This window comes from Balaenoptera acutorostrata, chromosome 14 (assembly GCF_949987535.1).
Source record: "Balaenoptera acutorostrata chromosome 14, mBalAcu1.1, whole genome shotgun sequence".
In the NCBI taxonomy this organism is placed as follows: Eukaryota; Metazoa; Chordata; class Mammalia; order Artiodactyla; family Balaenopteridae; genus Balaenoptera; species Balaenoptera acutorostrata.
Genome location: NC_080077.1, coordinates 9022003 through 9048230, shown reverse-complemented (window position 1 = coordinate 9048230; position 26228 = coordinate 9022003). Strand labels below are relative to the sequence as shown.

The window sequence follows — 26228 nt, the reverse complement described above, 5'->3', positions numbered from 1 at the left end:
CCTTATTCCATGATCTGTTCCACATTTCATTTGCCTTCAGCAAGCACCTCAGTTGGTCGTGGTTCTTTACCTGGTGGGATGACCCAAACCTTCACTCCTGAAGAGTCTGGGCCATTAGTATTCCTGCCTGAATTGAGTTGTTGTAGTTCTCCATTGACCTTAATCCCAGGGCCTGGTAATACTGAGAGATGCCCTAAGCGATCTCCTTAGATGTACTCCTCCCTGCCTCCAGTGTGGAGTAGGGGTGCACTTCCCCCTTGGTGGTCAGGGTCAGTCACCCCGGCCCATGCAGGAACTCCCTGCTTTGCCTGTCAATTCCGAGGCATGAGGAGCCCACCGTAGACGGGTGGCAGCATTAATTCCAGTTCAGTGTCTCCTGGTCAAAGCATTTCTCCCTATGGAACTAAGACCTCTAGAGCATCAGGCTGTGGGAACAGCAAGCAAAAATTTTGCTAGTGGGTCGCCTGGGTAATGGTAGTGCCATGTCCATTTCCACCCCTTGATTCCTATACCGGCTGTGGGAGAATTGGCTCCATGTAATTGGACACCAAATCCATACCCAGAGTGTCTGTTGCAGTCAGGACAGGACAGTGCCCCTTCCACGATGGAAGTGGTCCAGTGTGATCAACCTGCCGCCAGGTCGCTGGCTGATGGCCGCGGGGAGGGGTGTGATGTCGGGCTCAGTGCTGATCTCTGCTGCTGGCAGGTTGGGCCCTCAGCGGTGGCCGTAGCCAGGTCAGCCTTGGTGAGTGACGTCCACGTTGCCCAGCCCACGTGTCACCTCCATCCCTGCCGCCGTGGCCCCTTTGTTCACGAGCCCATTGGGTGATGACGGGGTGGATACCGATCCACAGAGTGGATCATTCTCTCCACGTGATGACTAAGGTCCTCTTCTGCTGAGGTCACCCCTTGGCGAGGTCACCCTTTGGCGAGGTCACCCTTTGCTGAGGTCACCCTTTGGCGGGCATTCACGTGGGATACAAACATCTTCATCTTTTTTGCCCATTCATAGAGGTCGAGCCACATACCTCTTCCCCAGATTTCTTTGTCACCAGTTTTCCAATCACGTTCCTTCTGAGTATCTGACCATCCAGCAAGCCAGTGGCCACAGCCCAAGAACTGGTAAACAGTTGCACATCAGGCCATTTCTCCCTCCAAGCAACCTGAACAGCCAGGTGCAGAGCTTCAGGTTCTGCCCACTGCGGGGATTTCCGTCACCTTGTCCTTCAGGAGTGTCCAGGGAGGGGCTGTGGGTCTGCAGCTGTCCACTGGGGGGCGGCGTCCGCACATCGGGCCAAACCCGGGCCCCGTCTTCTCTTCCCCGGCCGCTCATCGCGGGGAGCTCCCCGTGAGGCCATAGGTGCGGGCTGGGAGGAGGAGGCAGTGTCGCGGGATTGGGGGCCGCGGCATTGGGGCCACTTGCTCGTGTGACTTGAGCCTTCCAAGGGCCTGCTCGGGCGGATCACGTATGTACCACTTCCACTCGATGGTGGAGCGCTGCTGTGCACGCCCGGCCTTACAGCTGATGGATCAGGTAACACCCAGGTCCTGATGGGCAGCTCAGGTCACATGGTGACTTGTTGGTTCGTGGTTAAGCATTCAGTCTGTTTCGGGCCGAGAGCTGCTTCTCAAAAGGAGAGTGGTTGTCTGTGGAGGATGGCAGGGCTTTGCTCCGGAACCCGACGGGCGTGCACTGAGGTTCATCCACCAGAGGCTCCAGACAGCATCCCTGTGTGCCGTTGGTGCTTCAGGCACCGCTGGATCTGCCGGATCACGTGACCCGAGTGGAGACCGGCTCCCGTGGGGGCCTGACCCGTGAGGAGCCTCCTCTTGTTCTAGGCCCACTCCAACCCGGCAGCTTTTCGGGTCACTAGGTGGATAGGCCAGAGTGCCACACCCAGATTAGGAGCACGTCGCCTCCGAAATCCAAAAGGGGCCCACTAGGCATTGTATCTCCGTTTTGGTTGTAGGAGGGACCAGATACAGCAACTTATCTCTCACCTCAGAAGGGATCTCTCGACATGGCTCTCACCACTGGACCCCTAGCAATTTCACTGAGGAAGAAGGCACATGAATCTTAATTGGATTTATTTCCCACCCTCTGACGCCAAATGTTTTACCAGTAAGTGCAGAGTAGCTGCTACTTTTTGCTCAGTAGGTCCAGTCAGCATGATCTCATCAATGTAATGGGCCAGTGTGATGGCGTGTGGAAGGGAAAGATGATCGAGATCTCTGTGAGCTAAATCGTGACATGGGGCTGGAGAGTTGATAAAGCTTGAGGTAGGGCAGCGAAGGTGTAGTGCTGTCCTTGCCAGTGGGAAGCAAACTGCTTCTGGTGGACCTTACTGTCAGGGATGGAGAGAGGGGCGTTTGCCTGACCAGTAGCTGCATCTCAGGCACCAGAGGATGTGTGGATTTGCTCAAGCAGTGGAACCCCATCTGGTATAGCAACCTCAATTGGAATCACCACCTGCTTAAGCTTTTGCACAGGCCAAATAGGTGAGTTGAATGGGGATGTGGTGGGCATCTTTCAAGCCCTTGATGGTAGCACTAACGTCTGCAATCCCTCCAGGAATGCGATATTGTTTTGGTTTAGTATTTTCATAGGTAGAGGCAGTTCTAGTGCTTTTTCCACCATAATAGCCCTCACTCCACAAGTCAGGGAACCAATCTGGCGGTCTGACAGCTGCTGAGTATTTCGATTCAAATTATGCATTCTGGAACTGGGGAATTAACCATAGGATGGGTTTGGGGACCCACTGCGCCCATTGTGACACATACCTGAGCTAGAACCCCGCTGATCACCTGGGCCCCATAGGCCCCTCCTCCAGTAGACCCCACTGATCACCTGGGCCCCATAGGTCCCTCCTCCCGTGGAGCCCAGTGACGTTTCGGATCTCCTGAAATTAGTGTCAGCTCAGAGCCAGTGTCCAGTAGTTCTGAAAACATCTGATTTTTTTCCCTTGATGCATTTGTCCTGGTAAAAGGCTATAGGTTTCTTTGGGCGAATGATTAACAGTATAAATGCTCAGCAGTGTACTGGGGTGCTTTCTTAAGGGGACCCAACCTTCCCTTTGTTCAAGGACCTTTGGGTCTGTAAACTGGCTCAAATCTGGAAACTACTGATGAGTTGTCATTCTCTGTTTTTATGATACAGGTTAAGCTGTTGTTCACTTGACCTAGAACTTTCCTGCTTATGCAGATCAAGTAATGATTTGGTAGGCTTCCTATGCCTTTCACTTCTAGGAACACCATGATCAGTTAGCTAACGCCGTAGGTCAGCAGGAATTGGGCTATTCTGACTGCTGCTGTGCCTCTGCTGTCCATTATGTGAGCTCACCCACCTCATCTTACACGGCCCCGCCACTGCTGGGATCCAGTTATTCCTACTGCATGTTGTTTTCCCAACTCAGGGACTGCAGTTCCCATGGTAAGGCCTGGCCTGCAGAGAAGGGCAGTCATAGAGCTCTTTAAGGATGCTCAGGTCTCCCCTCACAAATTTATTTCTCACAGTAGTGGTGAAAGGTATGTCTTCTGGAATCTCCCAGTAGGTCTTAAATGACAGAGCCACCCTAGCAATCCAGCTCCCTAAGCCTCTGATTCCCCTCCTCTGCATTAAACCTGGGCAGGTGCAGCGTTTCTAATTCACTCGCTGGGAACCACCTTTTGGTCCACGTTTTAGCCAACCACCCAATCAACCACTCAATCAACCACCCAATCAGACCCAATCCTTTCCGACTACCTGAGCTACAACTTTCAGTGCAGAATCTCTTTTTAGTGAGCCCACATCCGTTAAGTTTGGCCTGAGACAACTTTATGTTCCTTCCACCATTATCCCATACGTGTTCCCTGGGCTTCTGTCTGTATAAATCAGAAAACTCAAGTAGTTCTTCTGGAGTGTAGCACATGTCGTCATGGGTCACGTGCCTCACCTCTGGGCCTGCTGGGATGTGAGTCTAGTTATAGGTCTAGAGGTGAAGAGGGGTGGGGGGTGCGTCCTGAGGAGGACCAGCATTATCCTGCCCGGCAGCTGCCTCAGTGGAGGCCATGACTGATTCCTTAGGCGATGCAGGGCTAATCCCACAGGAGGAGGTGGGAAGGCCACTTCCACCGGGAATGGGGAGAACTTCCACTGGGAAAGGACTCATGAGAATTGAGCAGCTCCATGTCCCCAGCTTCATCAGGATCTTCCTGCACGTCCCCGGAACAGGATCCCGTTCTCACCCAGTCAATGCAGTCGCTTTAGCATCGAGACACCCTGCGAGGCTGGGAGTTCAGTGGTGTAATTCAGCCAGTTGCTGGATGAGATTCCGGTTTGATTTTCAGCAGTCTCAGCACTGTGGCCGTAGGAAATAAGGTTCTCCTTCAGGGCACACATAGAAGCTTTCAGATCGCGGGTGTGGCACTTGAGCTGGGAATTCAAATCCCTGAGCTCATCCTTTTCTTTCACCACTTTGTCCAGTGACGTTAGGAGCAACCAGCGAGCCTCATTACGTTTGTTAGTTTTCCAAGAATGTTCTAAAGTATCGTAAACGAAGTCACTTACCTCCTTGCTTCTCATAGTAGATGGTTGATTAGGAGTGTCTAATGGAAATATTTTGCATATGTTCATGAGCTCTCAGTGCTCTCCTTACTACTGAACATACAGTCATTAGCATCTTTAATCAGGTTAGAGAACCAATTCCAGAAACCCCAGAACCAGGATAGAATACTCACCCTTAACATGCTGTTCCTCTAGGACCACTCTTGGTACCAAAATCTGTGTTAGTCTGGGTTCTCCAGAGAAACTGAACAGATAGGAGATACAGAGAGAGAGATGGGGTGGGGGGGGTGGTTGAGAGAGAGAGATTTTATTATAAGGAAGTGTCTCACATGATTATGGAGGCCGAGAAGCTGCACGGTTTGCAGTTGGCAAGCTGGAGACCCAGGAAAGCCGATGGTGTAAGTGTTCCTGCATCTGAAGACAGGTGAAGACTCATGTACCAGCTTGAAGACAGAGAGCCCCGAGGAAGAGAGCAAATTCTCTCTTACTCAGCCTTTTGCTCTGTTCAAGCCTTCAGTGATTTGGGTGAGGCCCACCCACATTGGGAGGGCAGTCTGCTTTACTTAGTCTACTGATTCAAGAGGTACTCTCATCCAGAAACACCCTCACAGACGCACCCAGAGTAATGTTTAGCCAGTTATCTGGGCACCGTGTGGCCCAGTCGATTAGACACACAAGTCCTCTGCTCCTAGTTAACTTTCTGTAGTAAGGTTATTAGGATTTCAGAGTTCAGAGTGCCCGAGGGACCACTGGGTCAGTCACCTCGTTTTGCAGATGAGGAAATGAGGTCCAGAAAGCCTGTTAGCTGAGACTCGAGTCTAGACTTTCCTGACTCCCAGTTCTCAGTTCTTCCTGAGAAGCCAGGCTGCCTTACTTCCTGGGACAGGAGTGCACTCCAATTGTGAATCTGTTGGAAATAAGCCTTTCTGGGACTTCCCTGGTGGCGCAGTGGTTAAGAATCCACCTGCCAATGCAGGGGACATGGGTTCGAGCCCTGGTCCGGGAAGTTCCCACATGCCGCAGAGCAACTAAGCCCGTGAGCTGCAACTACTGAGCCTGCGCTCTAGAGCCCACGAACCACAACTACTGAGCCTGCGTGCCACAACTACTGAAGCCCGCGCGCCTAGAGCCCGTGCTCCACAGCAAGAGAAGCCACCGCAATGAGAAGCCCGTGCACCGCAGCAAGGAGTAGCTCCCTCTTGCCGAAACTAGGGAAAGCCCACGCGCAGCAACGAAGACCCAATGCAGCCAAAAATAAATAAATAAATAAATAAATTAATTTTTTTAAAAAAAAGAGAAATAAGCCTCTCTGTGGGTGCACGCCTCCTTCCTACGCGGAGACATCTCTGCTCAGCCTGCAAGAATGTGCCCCAGAGACATGCTTCTGCACTGGTTGAGGTTTGTACTCAGGTATCTCCTCCTCCAAGTGGAGGGTGGTTGGCAACAGGCTGGGCGTGGCCTCGGAAGCAGCCGGAACACTGGCGTCACAAGCTGCGAGGGTTTGCTTCAGAACAAGCCCGGTTGTAAATGAAAGCAGGTTCACAGTGTTTCCTTTGACTACTTCTTTTAAGGCCAAAGCTCCGAAATATTACAGTGTAAGATTCTATGAAGCTTGTTTATGTTATTTTGGGAAAAGCCTTGAGTATATTGTTAGTATATATACTTTTCTTTTTAATATCCTCAACTTAATAATTTGGAAGATTGGATTAATTGGATGAATGGATAAATGTGTCTTAGTTTTTTTAGCAGAAATCTTTATACAAAATATATAGATAGTGTCTGTGTCGTTAATGCTTTCTTGGATCCACGCCCTCCAGAGAGAGCCTTCCCAGAGAGCAAGGGAGGGGGTCTGCACACACAGAGCCGCATGGACATCGTGTGCATTGCATGGGGTCATATTGTGTTCACCTGCGTTGGGCGGTCAGCACGTGCAGCAGAGTGGGTACTGTGTGCCTGTGTTCCTATGTTTGTATGTTTTACACGTATATGTGTGTGTGTTTATGTATGTGCGTGTATATATATGTGTGTGTGTATATATATATATAAAACCTTCAAAGATAGACCAGGAAAAAGACTACCTCTGTATAATATATGAGTCTTTCTTGGCATTTGAAAAAAATCAACATTAATTATCAATATAGTTATAACCTGCTTTTTTCTTTCTCTGTTACACTTTAGGACCCAAAGTGATCCAGACTTCTGCAGCTAATTTTTCACTAAATAATAGCAAAGAGGTAAGACTGGGTCTAAGGGTCACTAAGAAATGGTCCTGCTTAAAGTGTCATTAAGGTCAAACCCACCCCTCTTGCCCGGCAGCTTGCTTCGCGGGCAACACACATTTCTCACTCTACGGTCAGCTGCTGGCCTCTGGGTCCTCGTTTGCTAAAATTACCTTTTCTGCTGTAATAGTTACCTGAGTGCTGAGAAAGGATGGTGATGTTACCTCTTAGGGAGCAGCAATTCATTTCCAAAGGCTGCTTAACTCCTCCTGATTCCTCCCGTGTGCAAGACTTATTAGATTATAAATTCTAATGATGCTCACTTAGGTTTCTGACTCTTTTTTATTATATTTGCCTAAGTTAAGAAGTGGTCTTTATGTCAGGTTTCTAACAGTAACATTTTTTTTCTAATGATTGTTTGGTATTTCTTGCTTGAACTCTTAAATGAAAAATCCTGTTTCTTTTCTTTTTTAAAAATAAAATGTGCCTTGATTCTTCACTATCTTTAGAGAAAAACAGAGGTCCTTCCACTTGGAAAATTTTGGTTTTCTTTAATAAATGCTAACTTTTGTGAGAGCCCAAACAACTAAGCCTTTTCTTTTTCTGATATCGAAGTATCTTCATCTATAAACTGAAGGCAGTCGTCCCACATTCTCACTGCCTTGTAAGATGTGTGGCTTAAATCTGATTATTTGACCCCAATACCCCACCACCACCCCACCCCCGTCTTCGTTCTCCCAGCTCCCTGCTAGGTTTCCACCTCCAATTCTCAAAAAAGCAAAAGGAGAAAAATGTCCGAAAACTTACCTTTTGGGCCCTTGTTTGACCTATCATCACTTTTTTTTTTTGGCATTTCTTTATTTTCCTTAACTCTCAGATTGAGGATCTATTTGAAGAGGTGCTGCCATAGGGTTTCCTGACCATAGTTTGGTCTTTTAAAATTTCCGTCTCAGGATGTAAGTCCTTTTTTGACACTGAAAATAGCAGCCGTCCCCTGGAACTGACTCGCTTCCAAAAGATGGTCCTCACTTCTGAAAGGCTATATAGATCATCCTCCAGTTGGTTTCATTGTCTTGGTGGCTTTGGGGCAAGTCTCTGGGCACAGGGAGTTTCCCTGAGGTCTAACAGAAGCATTAAAACACAAAAACTACCCATTTACGTTCAAATAATGGTTGTCTTTGGAGCTAGGATCAGGCTCCTCAGGCAACTCCTTCTGTGTCCCTTGCTGTTAGACACCAGTATTGTGTTTTTCAGCAGACACTGCAGAAACGCCACTGGCAATGTGGTCCCCTCTAATTTCTCTCTCTAGGGCTGTTAAAGCTGAAAATGACAGATGTCAGTGACATGTCTGGCATATTGGTACTAAAAAGAAAATGATTCTTGTGAATATAAAAATATTTGTTGGTGTCCTTTATTATCTTATTATATGTATCATCTTATGCACTTTAATTTTTTTCTCCAAGATGGCCTTTTCTTGGTATTTAAGTAGGTATATTGTCCCAAGGCTATAGGTCGTGGAGACTGCCTGCTTTAGAAGTTTTCATGAGAGACAAGTGAATTGCAGCAGAAAGTTAGTCCTTTATTTTTTTGAAAGGCAGAATTTTACTTATATTGACTAAAGGAAAACTACATGTTTCTGTTTCAGAGCTAACACTCCAACCTTTTTTGTAAATGTAGATTTTGTATGTTAAGGCGAGACGTTGGGTAGGCGCAACTGAAGAGATCACATGGATTTTTTAACTTCTTTTTCTTTTTGCCTCAGCTAAAGCCAGTTCAAATACTTTCAAACCCGCTGTCTACATATAATCAGCAACTATGGCTGACATGTGTTGTCGAGTTGGATCATTCAAAAGGTATGACGCCTGACATTTTAGAATGACTTTTTTTTTGTACAGAGCACCATATTTGAAAGGTTTAAAGAGCTTTAAAATCTTTCAGCAAGCGCTCAAAGATGGATTATAAGGTGGTGATTATTCTTTTTAATACCAGCAAGTTGGGAGCCCCTTAAATGTCCTCCAGGGAAAGTTATGTTGCAGCGCTTGGGGAGTACCCGTCGGCCCTCAGGGATACTGGTCATCCTTCGGGATAGCGGTCACCCTTCGGGATACCGGTCATCCTTCGGGATAGCGGTGAAGCCTAGCCCCGTGGCTGCACGGTGTCGGTACTGCGGCTGCAGCCTTTTCCAGGGTGCTTCTGGGAGAGAATTAAGTCCTGGTGTCCTAAGGCAATGGTTCTGTCCCGCAGGGACACTTGGCAGTGTCTGGAGACCTTGTGACATGGCTGTCACAGCTGGGGAACAGGGAGTGCTATCAGTATCCAGTGGGTGGAGGCCACGGATGCTGGTAAACATGCTACAGTGACAGGACGAGTTCCTCACAGGAGAGAATTATCTGACCTCAAAACAGCCATGGTGCCGAGGCTGAGAACGCCTGCCCAAAGCACTCACAGTTTATAACGGCCTCGCTCTGTCCACCTAGGGCGACCCGGTCAAGCACCCTCCCTGAGGACCGAGAAGATGCTCCACATCGTTTTCTATGTACTGTGATTTAGAGGAAGCACTTTGGTTGAAAGAATTTGAAAAGATAACCCAATGACTGCAGTAAATTAAGTGAAAAAAAGGCATATTACAAAAAAATTAACCTCTTTTTATAACATTTTAAAAAGCATAAATAAATTTGATATCACTATATATTTGTGTGTCTAGAAAACAGTCTGGAAGGATGGACACAAACATGAAATTATAGTTTCTCTGGTTGTGGCATTATACGTGTTTAATACCATCTTTATATTTTTGGTCTTTGATATATTTAAACAATGAGCATATAATCAGAAAAATAATGAATTATATAATCAGAAAAAATAAGAAACCTGTTTTTATTTTGGTATGCAGTTAAATTAAAATTTATATGGGAAATTAAAAAATAAAGCTTTATTAGCCATGAAATATTTGCCCTTTTGTGAAATGAAACTTGGGGGTGGGTGAGAAACAAGTTCACAGAAGGGCTGGACTTGGCTGGCAGGTGTGAGCTTGGCAGATAATGGGGAGGCTGGTGCGTCCCAGAACCTTCCCGGGCCGACGCGCAGCCAGGCAGGCACTTCTGCAGGTGTGACGGCCTCTCGTGGTCTCTTAACACTGGATTTCTTTCTTTTGTAGAAACAGCTATTCAGACAAACTTCACCATGACTGTTAAGGTCGATGGTGTAGGTCAGGACGGGACCACCATGTTCGTTCATAATAAAGTTCACAATCGGACGAGGACCCTCACGTGTGCAGGGGTGAGTGCATTTGACTGGTCCGTGGTGAGTCATCTTGCTGCGCTCTTACGGAGCTGCTCTCTTAGGTAAAAAAACTGAGTCATACCAATGACGGCATGGAAAACCCATCTGACTGTATACACTGATACCTTGTAAATTCTTATACGCGTACACACACACATGCACACAGTGTACACATACACACACCCTGGTGCCTGTGTTTACTGCCAGCGTAGCCCCCTGCCTGGTGCATCCACAGATGACTTGACTGGCTGCCTGTCTCACAGGAGGGCGGCCTGCCACTGTCCTGTGGTCTTTCTTGATTGCTGGGGCCTTGGTTTATTTCCAGCTATGGGATGAACTCCCTGATCCATTCGGGACGCTGGGACCCAGGCCTCTTGGGAAGAGTGGCCTCCTCTTTTGAGCGTCTACTCCAGGGTGCAGCGTGTGGCTCTGGGCTAGGAGACCGATGGTCCACAGTGGGAAAGGAGCCCTCACTCTAGGTTTTGTTGATGCCGTATTCTGTCAGAACCCCAAGAGTTGGAACCAGATCCTGCTGTAGCAAGGAGGCCCCGCTGGGACCTAACGGGTCGTGGGACAGCATGCGTGGGAGCATCCAAAGGGATTGCGTTTGGTTATAGGATTAGGAAGTGGCCTCGTGGCGGGTACTGTCCATACACGGTCTCATTCCGTCCCCAGAGCAGGCCCACGAGCAGGAACCGTTGTTAGAGCCCCATTTCATAGACGAAGATACTGAGGCTTAGAGAGGTCAAAGCACTTGCCCAAGATGACACAGATCGTGAGGGACGGGACCAGGCCCCCTCCGCCCAGGCTTTTTTATTCCGAAGCCTGTGCCCTTAACACCCGCGCACAGCGCCTGGTTAGTAACAGATACTGGACAGTTTTTCCTGGCAAGAAAGAATTCAGAGCGGGAGGCTTCCCGTTCAGAGGCTGGCCGCTGGCTCTGGCCCCTCTGTGTCGACGTCTGCTAGGAGATCCTGAGATGGGTCCGAACCGTCGCCCGAGGGGCCTGGGCTGCAGGAAGGCTGAGCTGACGGTGCGCCCCGCCCAGCACAGTCGCGGCAGCGTCTGCTTGCGCCCTGCGCCACGGCTCTGCCCTGGCTCGTTGGGTGGACCTGGGCAGCGGAGCCCGGGGAAGCAGCAGAAGTGCCCCGACTCTCCCGCGTCCTCCGTTCATCGCCCGTGTGCGCGGGGCTGTGCCAGTTTCTAAACTGTATTTTCCTCGTCTGTAAAGCGGGGGGGGGGGGGGGGGGTCACGCCTCCCCTGGGGTTGGCGGCGAGTGGTGAGGACGGAGGTGGGTTAGGAAGGTGAGAGTTCGCGCTGCTCGCGCCGGCGTGAGGGTCCAGGCACCCCCATCGTCCTGAATAGACAGGGGGGACGACAGGTGTGCGGTCTGAAGGGACCACTGCACCAGCAGTGACTTCTCCGTCCCGCGCAGACTGGGCCAGGAGGCCCACCAGTCCCCCGCGCCGTGCTCTTGCCTCTCCTCTGCCTTCTTCCCCGCCCCTTGCATCAGCTCCCTCTCCCCGCCCACTGCCTTCCTATCTTCTTAAGCCTTCTTACGTGACGCTCAGGTCTGTTTTCCTACCCGACCTCGGGCAGTCCTGGCTTGGAAAGCCTTTGCTCAACGGCAGGGTGACTGCCCAGTTCAGACCCCAGACTCCAGCAGGTGCCACAGGACGGCCTGCTTGTTCTGGGCCGTGGCCAGATTCCTCGTGGCACAGGGAGAGGCCTTCTGTCGGGGCCCGAGGGGCAAGCTGGCCCGGCCACTGAGTCCACACCTAAATTCGCACCTGGAGGGTGGGTTTCCTTCCCCTCACCGCTCTGAAATAGAGGAGACCTGAGCAGACCCGATTCTTAATTCTGAAGGGACGAAAGCAAGGGGCTCAGCCGGCCAGTGGGCACACACACCACGCGCTTCAAGAGATCGCAGGGGACTCTGCGTGGGAACGACAGGCTAGTGGAGGGAAAAAAATACATAATCCACTCTGTGCATCATTACAGCAGTTGCAGAAGTGGGCCGAGGAGGGAAGTTAGGCTGAGGGGTCTGATCTGTTGTGTCTTAGCTGACGTGCCTCCTGCACTAGTGTATTTGTGGAAGCGTCAGGTTTGTGTCGCCTTAACTTACTTTTTTATGCAGGTGACATATTATTAGTTTTAAAATTTATTTTATTGAAATATAGTTGATTTACAATATCGTGTTAATTTCTGCTGTACAGCAAAGTGATTCAGTTATACATATATTCATTCTTTTTTATATTCGTTTCCAGTATGGTTTGTCACAGGATATTGAATATAGTTCCCTGTGCTATACAGGAAGACCTTGTTGGTTATCCATTCTATATGTAATAGTTTGCATCCGCTAATCCCAATCCATCCCTCCCCCATTTCCCCTCCCCCTTGGCAACCACAAGTCTGTTCTCTAGGTGACATATTATTTTGAATTGTATGAAGTAGAAAGGTTCTAATGATTGTAAACCATGTATTATTTGTTTCTAAATATATCCGTTTGGTTCTTTCTTTCTAAGAACTGGTTTTGGCTGGCATCTGAATTTTTCTGAGCTTCTGGCAAGTTCCCTGGAGATGATCTCTTGGATCATCTGTTGTTGGAATGTGTTACTTTGCGGGTCAGTTGGTTCAAGAGTGAGTCTTGCTTGCTTTAAAGACACAGATCTTCCTTGTGCATTTGCAGAAATGTGCAGAAATTATTGTGGCTCACCTCAGCTACTTGAACTACACTCAATATACAGTGACTGTGGGATTCAAACACCTGAAGGAACGCATCAAGGAAATGAACTTCACCGTAAGTATACCAGCTGACCACAGCGTTTCCGTGGCTCATTTGTTTAGCTTCCATTCTTTGTGGAATGACTGAAATAAATCACAGCATCGAAATCATGTTATTTTGGACAGGGGAAGACATGTACAGTTCTAAAAACTGTAGAAAAACCAGTTTCTTACATACACGGGACCACAATTGCTTAAAGAAACAACATGGAATTGGAAAACCATGGTGTTCTAAAATTTAGGAGAGAGAGTAGCCTTCCAGTTGGGAGGTAATGGAGAAGTTGCCAGGTGTACCCTCCAAGGAAGGCAGGACCCCCTTCTCCAGACCTGTGAGTGGTCTTCAGACCCTGCCAGACCTCTTGGTGAAGGGTCCCTGCTCTCACGTGCCTGTCTGCCCCGAATCATGCAGCTCTGATGGTTAGACATTCCTGTCTCATGTCCGGCTGAAATCAGCCTCCTTGTTCCTGCTGCTTGTTGGGAGTCAGAATAATCATCAGGGTGACTAGGGACACGGGTGTTAGATCAGCCAGAAGAGCTGGGTTCAGGTCCCAGCACCACCATTTACAGTTTGACAGTGTTGTGCCTTTGTTTCCTTATCATAAAATAGCTACCTCATACAGCTGTGACTATTGAAGGAAGGTGCCAGGGGGTTCCTTTTTTAAATTACGCTCTTTTGAGATGTAATTCACAGGCCATAAAAGAAGTCTATTAGTAGTTGCTTCTCATTTCTCCCTCCCCCAGCCCCTGGCAATCACTAATCTGCTTTCTCTCTGTATGGATTTGCTTGTAGTGGACATTTCATATGAATGGAATCATATACTTTGTGCTCTTTTGTGAATGACTTCTTTCACTAAACAGTGTTTTCAAAGTTCATCTGTGCTCTTCTGGTAACAGCACTTCATTCCTCTTTTGCCAAATAATATTTCATTGTACGTGTGTGCTACCTCTTGTGTATCCATTCATCGGTGGATGGGCTTTTGGGTTGTTTCCATTTCTTGGCTATTGTGAATAGCGCTGCTATGAACATTTATACACAGGTTTTTATTTGGACAAAGGGGTCCCCTTTGCCGAGAGGTTGTGGTGTGTGGGAGCCCTCCTGCACCCTTCGGGCCCTCCCACCTCTGCGATTCCCTCTGTTTCCCGGGAGGCCTCTGGAGGTCGGCTGGGCTTGGGGTCATGCCCACCGCCTGCTTGTTGTGAGCTTGACAAATGGTAGCCGTTGTTACGGTCTCGCTACTTTTCTTCATGTCCTGTCTCTAGACTACCCAAAGCGAGTTTGTTTATTCTTCATCTGCCTGATCGCTGCGCAGGTGTTTGAAGAAGGCTGTCTCTGAGGTTTTTCCTTTCCTTCACGAAGCCCCGGGGGTGTGACTTCTGGACCCCTCAGACTCCAGGTTTCCTCCCCATGGCCCCGAGTCAGCCTGGCCGAGAGGGGTGCCCCCCTTGGGAGGGAGCAGGTGGCCCCCCCAGGTGCCAGCTCCTCTAGAAGCTGCATCACCTGTCGGAGCCCGCGGGCTTATTCTGCTGTTCAGCCTAGTCTCGTTCATCCCGGGCTCCTGTGGTGGGTTTCTCACAGTGCAGACGCTACTCAGACGCCACACTCTGCTCCTGGATTTCTTCTCAGTGCTTTCAGCTTCCTCCCCAGTCTCTCGCGATCTTTGAGTTTGAATCTGGATTCTGTTCCTTGCTGTGCGAATGACTTCCTCAAACTCTGTCTTGAGAAGATCTGATTAGCATTCTGCCTGTGTCCTCAGGTTCACGATGCAGAGGTTGCACCCAGGTGGGGCCTCAGACAGATGCCGTGAGCTCAGGCACTCTCTGGACTCACCTTGTGATAACATCTGTGCTTTAGACTTTGCTGTTTCGCATCCTTCTGATTGGAGAATGCGGAAAGAAAAGAGCGCCATGTTTTCCCAGCGAGGGATCGCTCCTTTCTGCTGTCTTTATAGGGACGTCATCCCCTACAAGCCCTTTATCAAAGTGCGCAGCAGTTTTCCCCACAGGGTTTACCTCACCCCGGCCCTATTATGTGGGCTTGGGCCACTGTTTTGTTTGTTTTTGATTGTGGTTCTCTCCTTCCAGCTTTTGTATCTATTTACATTTCCTCTTAAACTTATTCCTAAATAATTTGATACGTGTTTCAGATAAACCTGGTTCATGTCATTCGCCCTTGCTGGTCGAAGGCAGGCCATGTGATCTCATCTTAGGGCTCAATAAGGAAGTTGCCGTCAGAGCAGCTCTCCTTGAATGATGCCAACAGCCAGAACTTTGTTTTGATAGCTCTCCTCGGCATCCAGAAAACTGAGACGTAGGACCCTCGGGGTTTGTGAGGGATGTCACCTAAGATTTTTCTCCATTTTTGGTACATTTCTGTATTCCCAGTAACAGCAGAGGGTCTGGCAACAGTTAGGTTTGTAATTGAAGAATAACAGCGTAGCGCTTCACCAAATAAGAAATTCAGATGGCCGACAAACCTTTGAAATGCAAACCAAAACATTAGAGAATACAAGAAGGAATGTCTTTTTTTTAAAGCCTATCAAACTGGCAAATAGTCAAAACACCAACAAGAAAAATCACATCTAGCGTTGGTGAAATGTAAGGACACAAGTTCTCATACAGGTTAATGGGGTGTAAATTGGTTGAACTTTGGTGGCCAGTTTGGCAATGTATCAAAGCCTATATGTGTATGTTCTTTTAGACCTAGTAGTTCTACTTCTAAGAGTTTATTCTAAAGAAATAATTAAAAATGTCCACAAAGATTTATGTTCAATCATGTTCCTCATAGCAGGAAGTTGGGAGAAATCTGTATTTCAGCAGGAATGTTCTGGTTAAATAAATAAATTAGTTCTTCTGTACCTGTTAAAATAATAAACTGGTCACAAAGTAGGATAGATAGCACAAACCACATACTGATTTTTTTTTAAAAAAGAAAAGTACATGAATTAAAAGTGTTAATTAAAATTTTGTATTTTAGAAAACTGAAGACCATCTCTGGGTGGTGGGGTTAATGTTTATTTTCTTTTTTTCCCCTCTATTTTTAATAATGAGCTTTTATTAATTATATTTATCATCAGGAGGGAAAATTATTTGTTTTTAAAAAAAGCAACTGGTATTTGAAAGAGGAAGTCTAAGATACAGTCCAGCCGTTCACTCCGAGAAGTTCAGAGCTACCTGAGAGAGTCACAAGTTCACATTATGCCTACAGCTTGTCTAGAGATGCATTAAGAAATTAGAGAATCTTATGCAAAGTGTTTCTATATGTTTTATAAAATTGCTGTTGAAGGCAATATCCATTATGCTGTGAGCTCTCATCTAAACTTTCAAACAGAATTCCTTTGACCATTTGTTTTAACTCCTTTTATTAGAGAATGAAAGCTGTATAGCTCCTCACATTTCTCTTTTGGTATTAGCTGCTACAAATCTCCGAAAGATGTTTTATGCTGAGTTGTAGTAATTACTAACATCCTGGCATGGGTTGCTGGTATAATTACCCTCTTTCTTTACTGTTTTACCTTTGAAAAATCCTTTAAAATGGTTTCTGTCTAGTCTGGATTTTTATTATAAACTACCTTCATTCCTTTTTGGAAGCAAACGAAGTATAATGAATACAATACATCTTTAGAGTATCTTAGTGATGTTATTACACACCCACCAGAATGGCTAAAACGAAAAAGGCAAAAAAAAGTCAAAGTTGGCAAGGATGTGGAGCTGCCAGAGCTCTCATACCCTGCTAGTGAAAGTGTAAATTGGTGCAACGGAAATGCATAATATATTGACTAAAAGACTTATATTTAAACCCATAGACTTGGGTCCATTCAGTGACCGCTTTCCTGTTAGGGCGCAGGCACTGACCACTGCTTGACAAGATCCCTGTGGACCGTTGCCCTCCTGGCCCCAGCAGCACTGGGCCCGCGGCTACTGGAGGGCTGCTGTCTATGCTGTCTGTAGCGGAGGGGCTGGGGCCCTGTCCTCTGAGCTTCACGCCTTCTCGGGCTCACTCTAGGGAAAAGGAAGACTTTTCAAACCCTTGGCACCAGTGAACGCCAGGTGGAGCTGTGAGGCCGCTCTGGCCTCGGCGGGACACAGAGGTGCTTCTGCTCGGCAGCTGCTGACAAGGGCGGCCTCCTGGAGGGAGCTCCTGGGTGGCAGTGGTTTCCCTACAACAGGAAGGGCTGGGGAAGGGCCCCAGGAGCAAGTAAGACTGGCCCCACCATCGCAAGGTATTGAGCACCCACCGTGCGGCAGATTCCAGCCCAGGATCCAGTCGGGGAAGCCGGGGTTTAACGTTGTCTTTCTTCTTCACCCTAACTCCTCATCTTTCTCCTCCTTTCCCCTATGAACTCACATTTTAGAACTATTGGGTTAGCCAAAGAGTTCGTTCGGGTTTTTCCGTAGGATGTTACGGAAAAACCCGAACGAACTCTTTGGCCAACCCTATAAAATGCATATTTTAGGTTTAGGTATTTATGTATTGAGTAAAGCATTGTTTTCTAGTGCTAATTTTTGAAGAGTGCGAGTTGATTATTTTGTGCTCCTCTGACAGAACCCTAAGGCTGAACCCCCCTCCTTCTGGGGAGTCCATGGTTATTTTCTTTTTCTTAAGAGTTACAGTAAAAATATATATATAAATAAATAAAATAAAAAATAAAAAGAGTTGCAGTCCCTTGAGGGTAAAAGAAATACGTACTTTCTTCACTGTTACTTTAAACGTATTTTGTGAGTCTTTTCTTGATGGTAACACTTCTTTTTTCTCTTCTTGATCATGCCTTAAAATCTGTAACTAAGATATGTATTATACTTGTTTGTTTTTGAATATTATGTTCACATCAACACTCCCCCCATCATTTGCTCATAATCACGACTGTGATCGTTTTGTAAATGATACTGTTGTAAAATGTAAACAGTATAGCAATAATAATAGCTGTAGTGTTTTGGATTTATGATAGCAGCTATTATTTACTGAATATTTGCTCTTTGCCAGGCACTGCACTAAACTTTTTATATGCATCCTCTTATTTAAATGTTATGATTGTTATGATAATTCTTCAAAGTAGCTTTTTTATGGAGGAGAAATCTGAGGTTTAATGAGATTAAGTAAATACGAATCTCTGACTTCACAATTCATATGATCTTAATTACTATGATTTCCACTTTCCCATTCACATCAATTGTTAATAGTTCTGCTTGCATTACAAATTCATTTGTATGTTTTAGAATTTTATGTAAATGGAATCATACAGTATGTTTGGGTTCTTGCACTCAGTATAATTACTTTGAGACTGATTAATGATGTTGGATGTATCAGTAGTTCATTCCTTTGTGTTGCCGCGTGACGCCCCCTGTGTGGATATAGCACAGTTAGTTTATCCACTCACCTGCCCATGGATATTTGGATTGTTTCCAGTTTGGGGCTGTTATAAATAAAACTGCTGTGAACTTCTGTGTACAAACCTTTCTATGGACATGTGCTTTCACTTCCCTTGGGTAAATACCTAGGAATGGGGTGCTGAGTCATGTGTCAGGGGTCTGGTTAACTGTTTGGGACGTTGACAGACTGGGTTCAGAGTGGCTGTATTGTCTCACATTCCCATCAGCGGTGTGTGAGGGTCCCAGTTGCTTCACATCCTCATCTCGTCAGCACTCGGTAGGGCAGTCTACTTAGTTTTGGCCGTTCTAATAGGTATGTAGTGGTATTGCATTGTGGTTTTGATTTACAGTACTTTGAAAATATTGGTCTTCTGGTTTGCCCTTTTTGACAAGAAATCTATCATCCTGTCTTTGTCCCCTGTAACAGTTCTCCGCCCCTCCAGCCCCCTCCCACCACTTTTTAGGATTTTTCTCTTTTACTTATTTAAGCAGTTTGATTATGGTGTTCCTTGGTATACTTTTCATCGTATTTCTTGTACTTAGGGTATATTGAGCTTCTTGGATTTGTGAGTTTATAATTTTCAACAAATTTGGGAAAAATTTGGCCAATATTTCTACAAATATTTTTTCTATCCTCCTGCCTTCTTCCCACCAATAGAAATTTGAGGACTCCAAGTATACATCTACTAGGCCACCTGAAGTTGTCTCACAGCTTACTGACGCTCTGTTCGTTTTTCCCTCTGTCGCATTTTACGTGGATTCTTTTGCCGTCTTCACGTCTGTGCCCTCTGTGACGTCTTTTCTCTCTGTCGCATTTTACGTGGATTCTTTTGCCGTCTTCACGTCTGTGCCCTCTGTGACGTCTAATCTGCTGCTGACCACCCTCCAGGTCTCTGCTCCACGTGTGCAAACTCTCCTCTAGCTTCTTCACGTCCTTATCTACTAATTCTGTTGTCTGCGATTTCTGGGTCAGTTTTGATTGATTAGTTTTTTCTCATCATGTTTCATATTTTCTTGCTTTTTTTACACGTCTGGTATTTTTGATTCAGTGTCAGACGTTATTGATTGCTAGAGTTTTGTGTTCTGATAAATATCCTTGAGCTCTGTTCTAGGATGTGGTAACGTTCCTTGGAAACAGTGTGTGCTTTTCAGGCCTTGATTTTAAACTTTGCTAGGTGGGACCAAAGCAGCATTGAGTCTAAGGCTAATTTTTCCCCACCACTGAGGTAAGAGTGCTTGGAGTACTCTCTACAATATCCCTCTGACAGTGCATTTTTCTTACTGTTACTGGCCTTCTGTGAGTGCCAGTGATCCTTTCAGGAATTTTCCCCTGGCCTCGGGTGGTTTACTCACTCTCATGCGCGGATCAGGATTCAGGTGAAGACGTGGGGAGGGCGACCTTAGGCAGGTGGCTGGAGCTTGCTCTGTACCTCTGTTAGTACTCCGTCCTGTGAGTCACAGCCGGTGAGCTGTGTCCCTACACTCACAGCGGTGTGTTTGCGACTCAGAGACCACTGGGCTCTGCTCGGGTTCCCCCAGGGCTTGGGGTGACCAGGGGGTGCACCTGTCCCCCATCAGCTAGAGATTATGGCCCTTCATTGCCTCGTGTCCAGTGTCTTTGTGTGTGTGTGTGTGTGTGTGTGTGTGTATACATTTAATGTTTGAGGCAAGTAAGGTGAATCTGGTGTCTTTAACTCTATCTGTTGCTCTATCTGTTACAATTTTGAAATTGCTCAGATGATTTTAATTCAGTGCATTAAAATGGTGGGGCTCCCTAGCCCAGTGCAGCGCCGTGTCCTGGGCTCTGGTGATGAATCTGGCTGGTAACCGAGGTGGGAAGGGCTGCCTTCCACCTGCTGTCAGCACGTGGGGCCTCATCCTGTCTCTGTTAGCCGTGCACTTGATATGAGTGAGACTACTCAGCACGAGAACTGACAACCATCATTCCACAGTATTTTTTTTTGTCTCAGATTCATATCTATAAGTTTCACTCAGTCTTTTTTAGAACATCATACTTACATTTTTGCATCGTTTAAAAATCTGTGTCTTTTAATGGAAAGCATGGCTTTTTCTAATAAAGAGATTGACAGCGTTGATCTTTGATATGAGATTTAAAAGCCAAATGCTATTGCTATTATTATAGAATAATTTATCTGCCAGATTCATCATTAGTATGCCACCATTTAAAGCTATTTTCAACTCTTGGTACAAGGTGTGTGTTCTTTAATATAAAAATAAAATGTACTAAGTGTTAAAGTTTTAGAACATGTAAGAAAGTGTAAGAGAGCATTTTAAACTACCCGTAGTCTCACATTTAGACATAACTATTATTAATAATGTGGTGGGGACTTCCCTGGTGGCGCAGTGGTTGAGAGTCCGCCTGCCAGTGCAGGGGACACGGGTTCGAGCCCTGGTCCAGGAAGATCCCACATGCCACGGAACAACTAAGCCCATGCGCCACAACTACAGAAGCCCACGCACCTAGAGCCCGTGCTCCGCAACAAAGAGTAGCCCCCGCTCGCCACAACTAGAGAAAGCCCTCGTGCAGCAGTGAAGACCCAGCACAGCCAAAAATAAATAAATAGAAGACATTAAAAAAAAAATAGTCCATTGTATGGGCACACCATATAAAAAAATAAATAAATAATGTGGTGTACTTCCTTTTAGATGAATTTTTTTTCAAGTTGTTTTCCTGCTTTCCATTTTAGTGGAAGACTTACGACCCTGCATTTTCCCACTTGGAAATTTGGTTCCGATTCGTCTTTGTGGTGCTTACCTTCGTTGTCACTGTAAGTACCATTCACCTAACAGATTATGTCAGAATCCAAACAAGGGCAAAGTTAGTTCATAAATTATGGTTGTTAGAGTGCGGGAGATTTACCTGAACTCTGAGGCACTCCATCCAGTGGGCCGACCTGATGGTACTAGTATTCTGTATTTCTGCTGGGTGCCGTGCTGCAGGAATGCTGTGGTATGTTTAGTAAGTAAGCGCTGCGTAGTGTCACAGTAATTACAGGTCACTGACTCGTAAGTGAATGCTCATCGGTGCAGTGAGAAGTGCCACCTAACCTGCGTGGAAGGGATTCTGCCTCGTTTGAGTGACCTTCTCTGAGTGCAGGTACAGCACGTTCTTGGGTTTTTACATTTGGAAAAGTGGACCAGACCTTTCGGTCTTCGGGCTTTTTCAGGAGACTGCAGATGAGGGGCTTTGGACGTGCAGGCTCTCGGCTCATTTGGGATCCGAGGTCTCTGTCCACTGGTGCACCGTGTCTTTGGGGGGTGATAACCCACAGGGTACAGGCAGTCCCCACAGAGGCCCAGCCAGTGCAGGTGGGAAGTTATAAACTGGAGGAAAAGGAAGTGTGCCTGAAGGGTGGTGTCCTGCCCCTGTCAGCTGCCTGCCCTGTGCAGAAGGTGTGACGTTTAGGACGTCCGCTCTTAGCAGTGCTGGCCGCTCCACTTGCCACCCAAGGAACTTGTGGCTTCGCAGACTAACTGTGTACAGAAGGACACAGGCTCACAGGGGACATGTGAGCAAAGTGCCAGACGGTGGTGATCTGGGTGTGGCTGGAAGGCAGGACACAGCCACAGAGTACCCTGAGAGCTGGGATGGCCAGGGCCTCCCCTGGTGAACTCACTAAAGGAAAGCGGAAAACTGCTGTTTATATTTGGTCAGAAATCCTTGCTGTTCCTTGAAGGATTTCTGTTGCCTGGGATTCTGCCTCCGTACTCTGGGGCCCAGAGAGCTGGTACCCAGGGCCCCACGTTCTCAAACAAGAGAAATGGGCCTGATTCTGACAGATAGACTGGGGGAAATGGTCCATCAGCCCAGGAAGTCCAAATTGCTTAGGAAATTATTGACTTACGTTAGACTGCAGAAAAAACAAAAAACAAAACAACTCCAGGCGTAAAAATCACAAATTGTATGATGTTTTAGAGTTTAAAGAAACCTCTCCCATGGGCCACTGCCCCTTCAGGGAGGTGTTTGAAAAGAAGCACATCGTCTGACCGTGGTTATATATAAGCCTCATTCCTCGGCTTTTCCTCTGGGAGCCCTGGTGCCTCCCTAGAAGCTGGTGTCATCTGTGAAAGTCGCACCTCTGGGAGCATGTGGCCTGTGCCCGGGGAGGTCCTTCCCTGCGGCTCAGTGGGAGCCGGCCTGGTAGAAACAGCCTGCCCAGGAGGAGGCTGGGGGGCCAGGGGGGTTACGGCCATTGTATTCCTCGTCACCTCCTGCCCCTGTGAGAAGAGCCGTGACCGTCTTATCAAGGCTCCTTTGCAGCCATTCACTGTCTTCTCCCAGTTGTCACTGATGGTCTCAGGGTCGGTTCAGCAAGGGGTTGGCTCAGCAGGTCTTGGCTGGCACTGAGACCTGTGATTCAGGAAGACAGACGTAAGGTGATGCTCGGCGGGGTGGGCAGAGATGGTGACTGGGGGCCTGGTCTGGTTCGCAGTGCCTGTTTGCTCACTCCCTCCGGAAGTTTTCCATGCGAGACTGGGGCATCGAGCAGAAGTGGATGTCCGTTCTCCTGCCTCTGCTGCTGCTTTACAACGGTAGGTGCCATGTTTACTTTGGCGCTTTCCCCTTTAACGTTGAAAGCTGGAAGGCATCCTGGAGGTGGCCTGGGGGCCCCTGAAGGAACAGGTGGTAGTGCCCCGTGCAGCCCGAGGGACATTGCTCCAGGACGCGGCGGGCGCCTGCAGCTTTCCCGCTGCCTGGAGGTTAAAACCCGGAAGGGCCGCAGACACCGTCTTGGGACTTGGCTGAGGGTGGCAGCAGCGCTGTCTGCTCCTCGTGCCCTGCTCCAGAAAGCATCTGCTTCCAGAGCTGCGGCGCTGGGACTCCCAGGCCACGGGGAGGAGCGGCTGGCAGGGGCAGACGGCACTCGGTACTCATTCCTGGAGCAATCTGTTCATTGGCTTTTCGGATTTTTGAAAAACAAGACAGCCTTTAGTTCACTACCTTCCCCGTGGCTCTGGCCGGGGGGAAAGCGATCATGAGTTCTGCCCTCACACGGGGATGGGGTGCCCTGCCGGGTGCTGGCAAGTCTGCCTTCCCCAGGCCTGTCTGCCTTTTGCCTTCCAGACCCGTTCTTCCCCCTCTCCTTCCTGGTGAACAGCTGGTTCCCGGGGATGCTGGACGACCTCTTCCAGTCTGTGTTCCTGTGTGCCCTGCTGCTCTTCTGGCTGTGCGTGTACCACGGGATCCGGGTGCAGGTGAGCCGTCAGCACTTCCGGAGGGAGTGGGGGACTCAGTCCTTCTGTGCCAGACTCTGGTGATAATCCTTAGGGTGAACTCGCCCTTGGGAACCTATCTTCAGCCTCATAGTCAACAGGAGAGTGTGTGCTGTGTGGAAATGATTGGAGTATCTATGATCCGTTGTGGTCTGTGAGGGGGTAATAGTTTGCTAGAATTACTAACTTCTCTATTTCTTTTTTTTTTTTTAAGGGAGAAAGGAAGTGCTTGACTTTCTATTTGCCTAAATTCTTCATTGTTGGACTATTGTGGTTGGCCTGTGTTACCCTCGGAATATGGCAGACGTGAGTAATTTTATTATGTGTGAAACTTCAGCCTTGGAAAGCATTTAACAAGGTGGACAGACCCAAAGTCGACTGTGTTTTGTGAACTCATCCAGAAGGGAGTCCGTCACCCAGTGTTTCACGACTTGGTAGTGTGACTTAAACTGAGGGTTCATTTCTGCTTGAATGGCATGTAGAGGTGTACACGACTCTTCTAGTCTAAGGTGGAAAACAAAGGAGACCACATCTTTTCAGATTTCTCCTTCCGAGAGGCAGAGACTCCATTTGTAGGAATGACGCTCAGGTCGGCTCCTGGTTCGCCACTGTCCCCAGATGTTTTACGTCTCTCCTTTGGCTTGTGTCGTTAAACCGCCCCGTCCTTATACCCGCTCCCAGGGTTGATCTTTAGCATTTTTGTCCGTCTGTCAAATGGCGCCACTGCAGAAGCCTAACGTGGTGACAACCTGATTCACCCAAGTAGGATTCTCTGCAGAAACTAGTCCCATCTCAGGGGTGTGATGTTGGCACCTGGCACAGTAATGATAGGACTCAGGTCGCGTCTCCGCTTCCCTCTTCCCACCCTCCTGTCGTCTCAGCCCAGTGTCATTTCGAAATGCGCTTCATAGAAGTTTATATTTACTTTTATTGCTTTCTCTGTGTGCTCATCTATTTCCTGGTGCCCATGTATGCCGTTGAAAAGGTGCCTGGAAAACAGCTCTTAAAATGGAAAGAGAGCTAGTATAGGGATTTTCGTGACGATGAACACTGTACTTCACCATACTGATGGCTGTGGACAGTACGTTAGTAGTGTGTGCGCATTTCAGTAGGTAATTTGGGATTTCTCATAAATTGAGGACTACTTTTTAAAAATCTCTTACTGTTGGTCAGCAAGTAGTTTATGTTAGTAAGTTTTTTAAAAAGCCAAGTGAGAGGGGGCTTCCCTGGTGGCGCAGTGGTTGAGAATCTGCCTGCCAATGCAGGGGACACGGGTTCGCGCCCTGGTCTGGGAAGATCCCACATGCCGCGGAGCAACTAGGCCCGTGAGCCACAACTACTGAGCCTGCGCGTCTGGAGCCTGTGCTCCGCAACAAGAGAGGCCACAATAGTGAGAGGCCCGCGCACCGTGATGAAGAGTGGCCCCCACTTGCCACAACTACAGAAAGCCCTAGCACAGAAACGAAGACCCAACATAGCAATCAATCAATCAATCCATCAATAAATCTTAAAAAAAAAAAAAAGCCAAGTGAGAGAAAGTATAAAATAAAAAGTAAACTAGTTATTAATCTATGTTTTTTTTTATAACATCGTATTTCTAGAATTAATGAATTACATGATCCAATGTACCAGTATCGAGTTGACACAGGAAATTTTCAGGTAAGGATCGTTAATGAAGCCAGAGGAATTTTTTTTAACTGCTGTCTTAAAAAGTCGCTGAATTTTGTAACTTAAATTGTGCTGTTGATACAAGCTTGCCAACTGGTTATTTGGGAAGGTCCATAGAAAGTTCATGTGTGGTTTAGACCCACCGTCTTCTAGGTGATCTAGTTCAGCCCCTCATTTCACAGAAAAGAAAACCAAGGTCCAGAAAACTGAGCTCCAGGCCTGGATGCTTTCTGGGACACACAGCGCTGTCTTCCTAAGCCGGGCGGGGAGCCAGGCCCTCACCCCGGGGAGAGACAAGTAGGCGCCACTGCCGTTTATTGAGCACCTCCTACGTTCCAGGCCCCGTGCTCGGAGCTTTCCGTGTGTCATGGGGGCGTTCGCTCGTCTGATGAGCAGGGGCCGGGCTGTCCTCCTGGGGTGAGCTGGCCGCCTGTGCTCGCAGAGGGGTTGATCCGGGATGAGGAGAGTCAGAGCGGCCGGAGCGTGTTCTCGTGCTGCTCCAGGCTGTGACCTTCAGGGCTCCGGGTCCCTCTTAGAAAGCTCTGGCTTTCCTGCTTACGTCGTCGGAGGGAGAAGCAACACTGAGACCCTGTTGTGATTCAAGTGCCCGTCTGGTTTCGCTCCAGGGAATGAAGGTTTTCTTCATGGTGGTGGCCGCCATGTACATCTTATACCTTTTGTTCCTGATCGTGCGGGCCTGCTCCGAGCTGCGGCACATGCCTTATGTAGGTAAGCGCTGGTCTCAGACCCCCCTGGTGCAGGGCTGCCCACGTGGGCACGGGCTGGGGGGGACGATGGCCTGACCCGGAGGGCAGACCCAGGGGCTGGAGCAGCGCCTTCAGCCCCAGGGAGCCCAGGGCTGCAGGGGTGACTCTGGGCCATTTGGACAGTGCTTCGGGCCAACGCTGGAGGGAGGCCTGTGGGGTGGAAGCCAGCTGGGGCCCCAGGTGCCAGTGTGGCTGTTGGAGCTGCCTGGATCCTTCTGGAATCGCACCTTACAAAGCGGCAGGGGTGGTTTTCCTCGTCCTTGAATCGGGACAAGTCACCTGATGTCATAGGATCCTTTCCCCCAATCTGTCACAAGCAAATAATAGTGGCCACGGCCTCGCTGGAGACCCTCCTGGCCTCGGGG

At 48.0% G+C, this 26228-nt stretch overlaps 1 protein-coding gene across 4 annotated transcripts in view; it reads left to right on the top strand.

Annotated features, from left to right (window-relative positions):
• The window catches only part of TMEM181 (transmembrane protein 181), a 71739-nt gene that overhangs the window by 37457 nt on the left and 8054 nt on the right, over positions 1-26228 (top strand). For all 4 annotated transcript variants that reach the window (XM_057527768.1, XM_057527769.1, XM_028167435.2 and 1 more), the window contains 10 exons: positions 6722-6777; positions 8525-8615; positions 9917-10038; positions 12732-12842; positions 20902-20982; positions 22648-22747; positions 23280-23410; positions 23643-23734; positions 25030-25087; positions 25723-25825. In XM_057527768.1, the coding sequence (XP_057383751.1) occupies positions 6722-6777; positions 8525-8615; positions 9917-10038; positions 12732-12842; positions 20902-20982; positions 22648-22747; positions 23280-23410; positions 23643-23734; positions 25030-25087; positions 25723-25825 (945 nt within the window). The remainder of the gene's footprint in view (positions 1-6721; positions 6778-8524; positions 8616-9916; positions 10039-12731; positions 12843-20901; positions 20983-22647; positions 22748-23279; positions 23411-23642; positions 23735-25029; positions 25088-25722; positions 25826-26228) is intronic.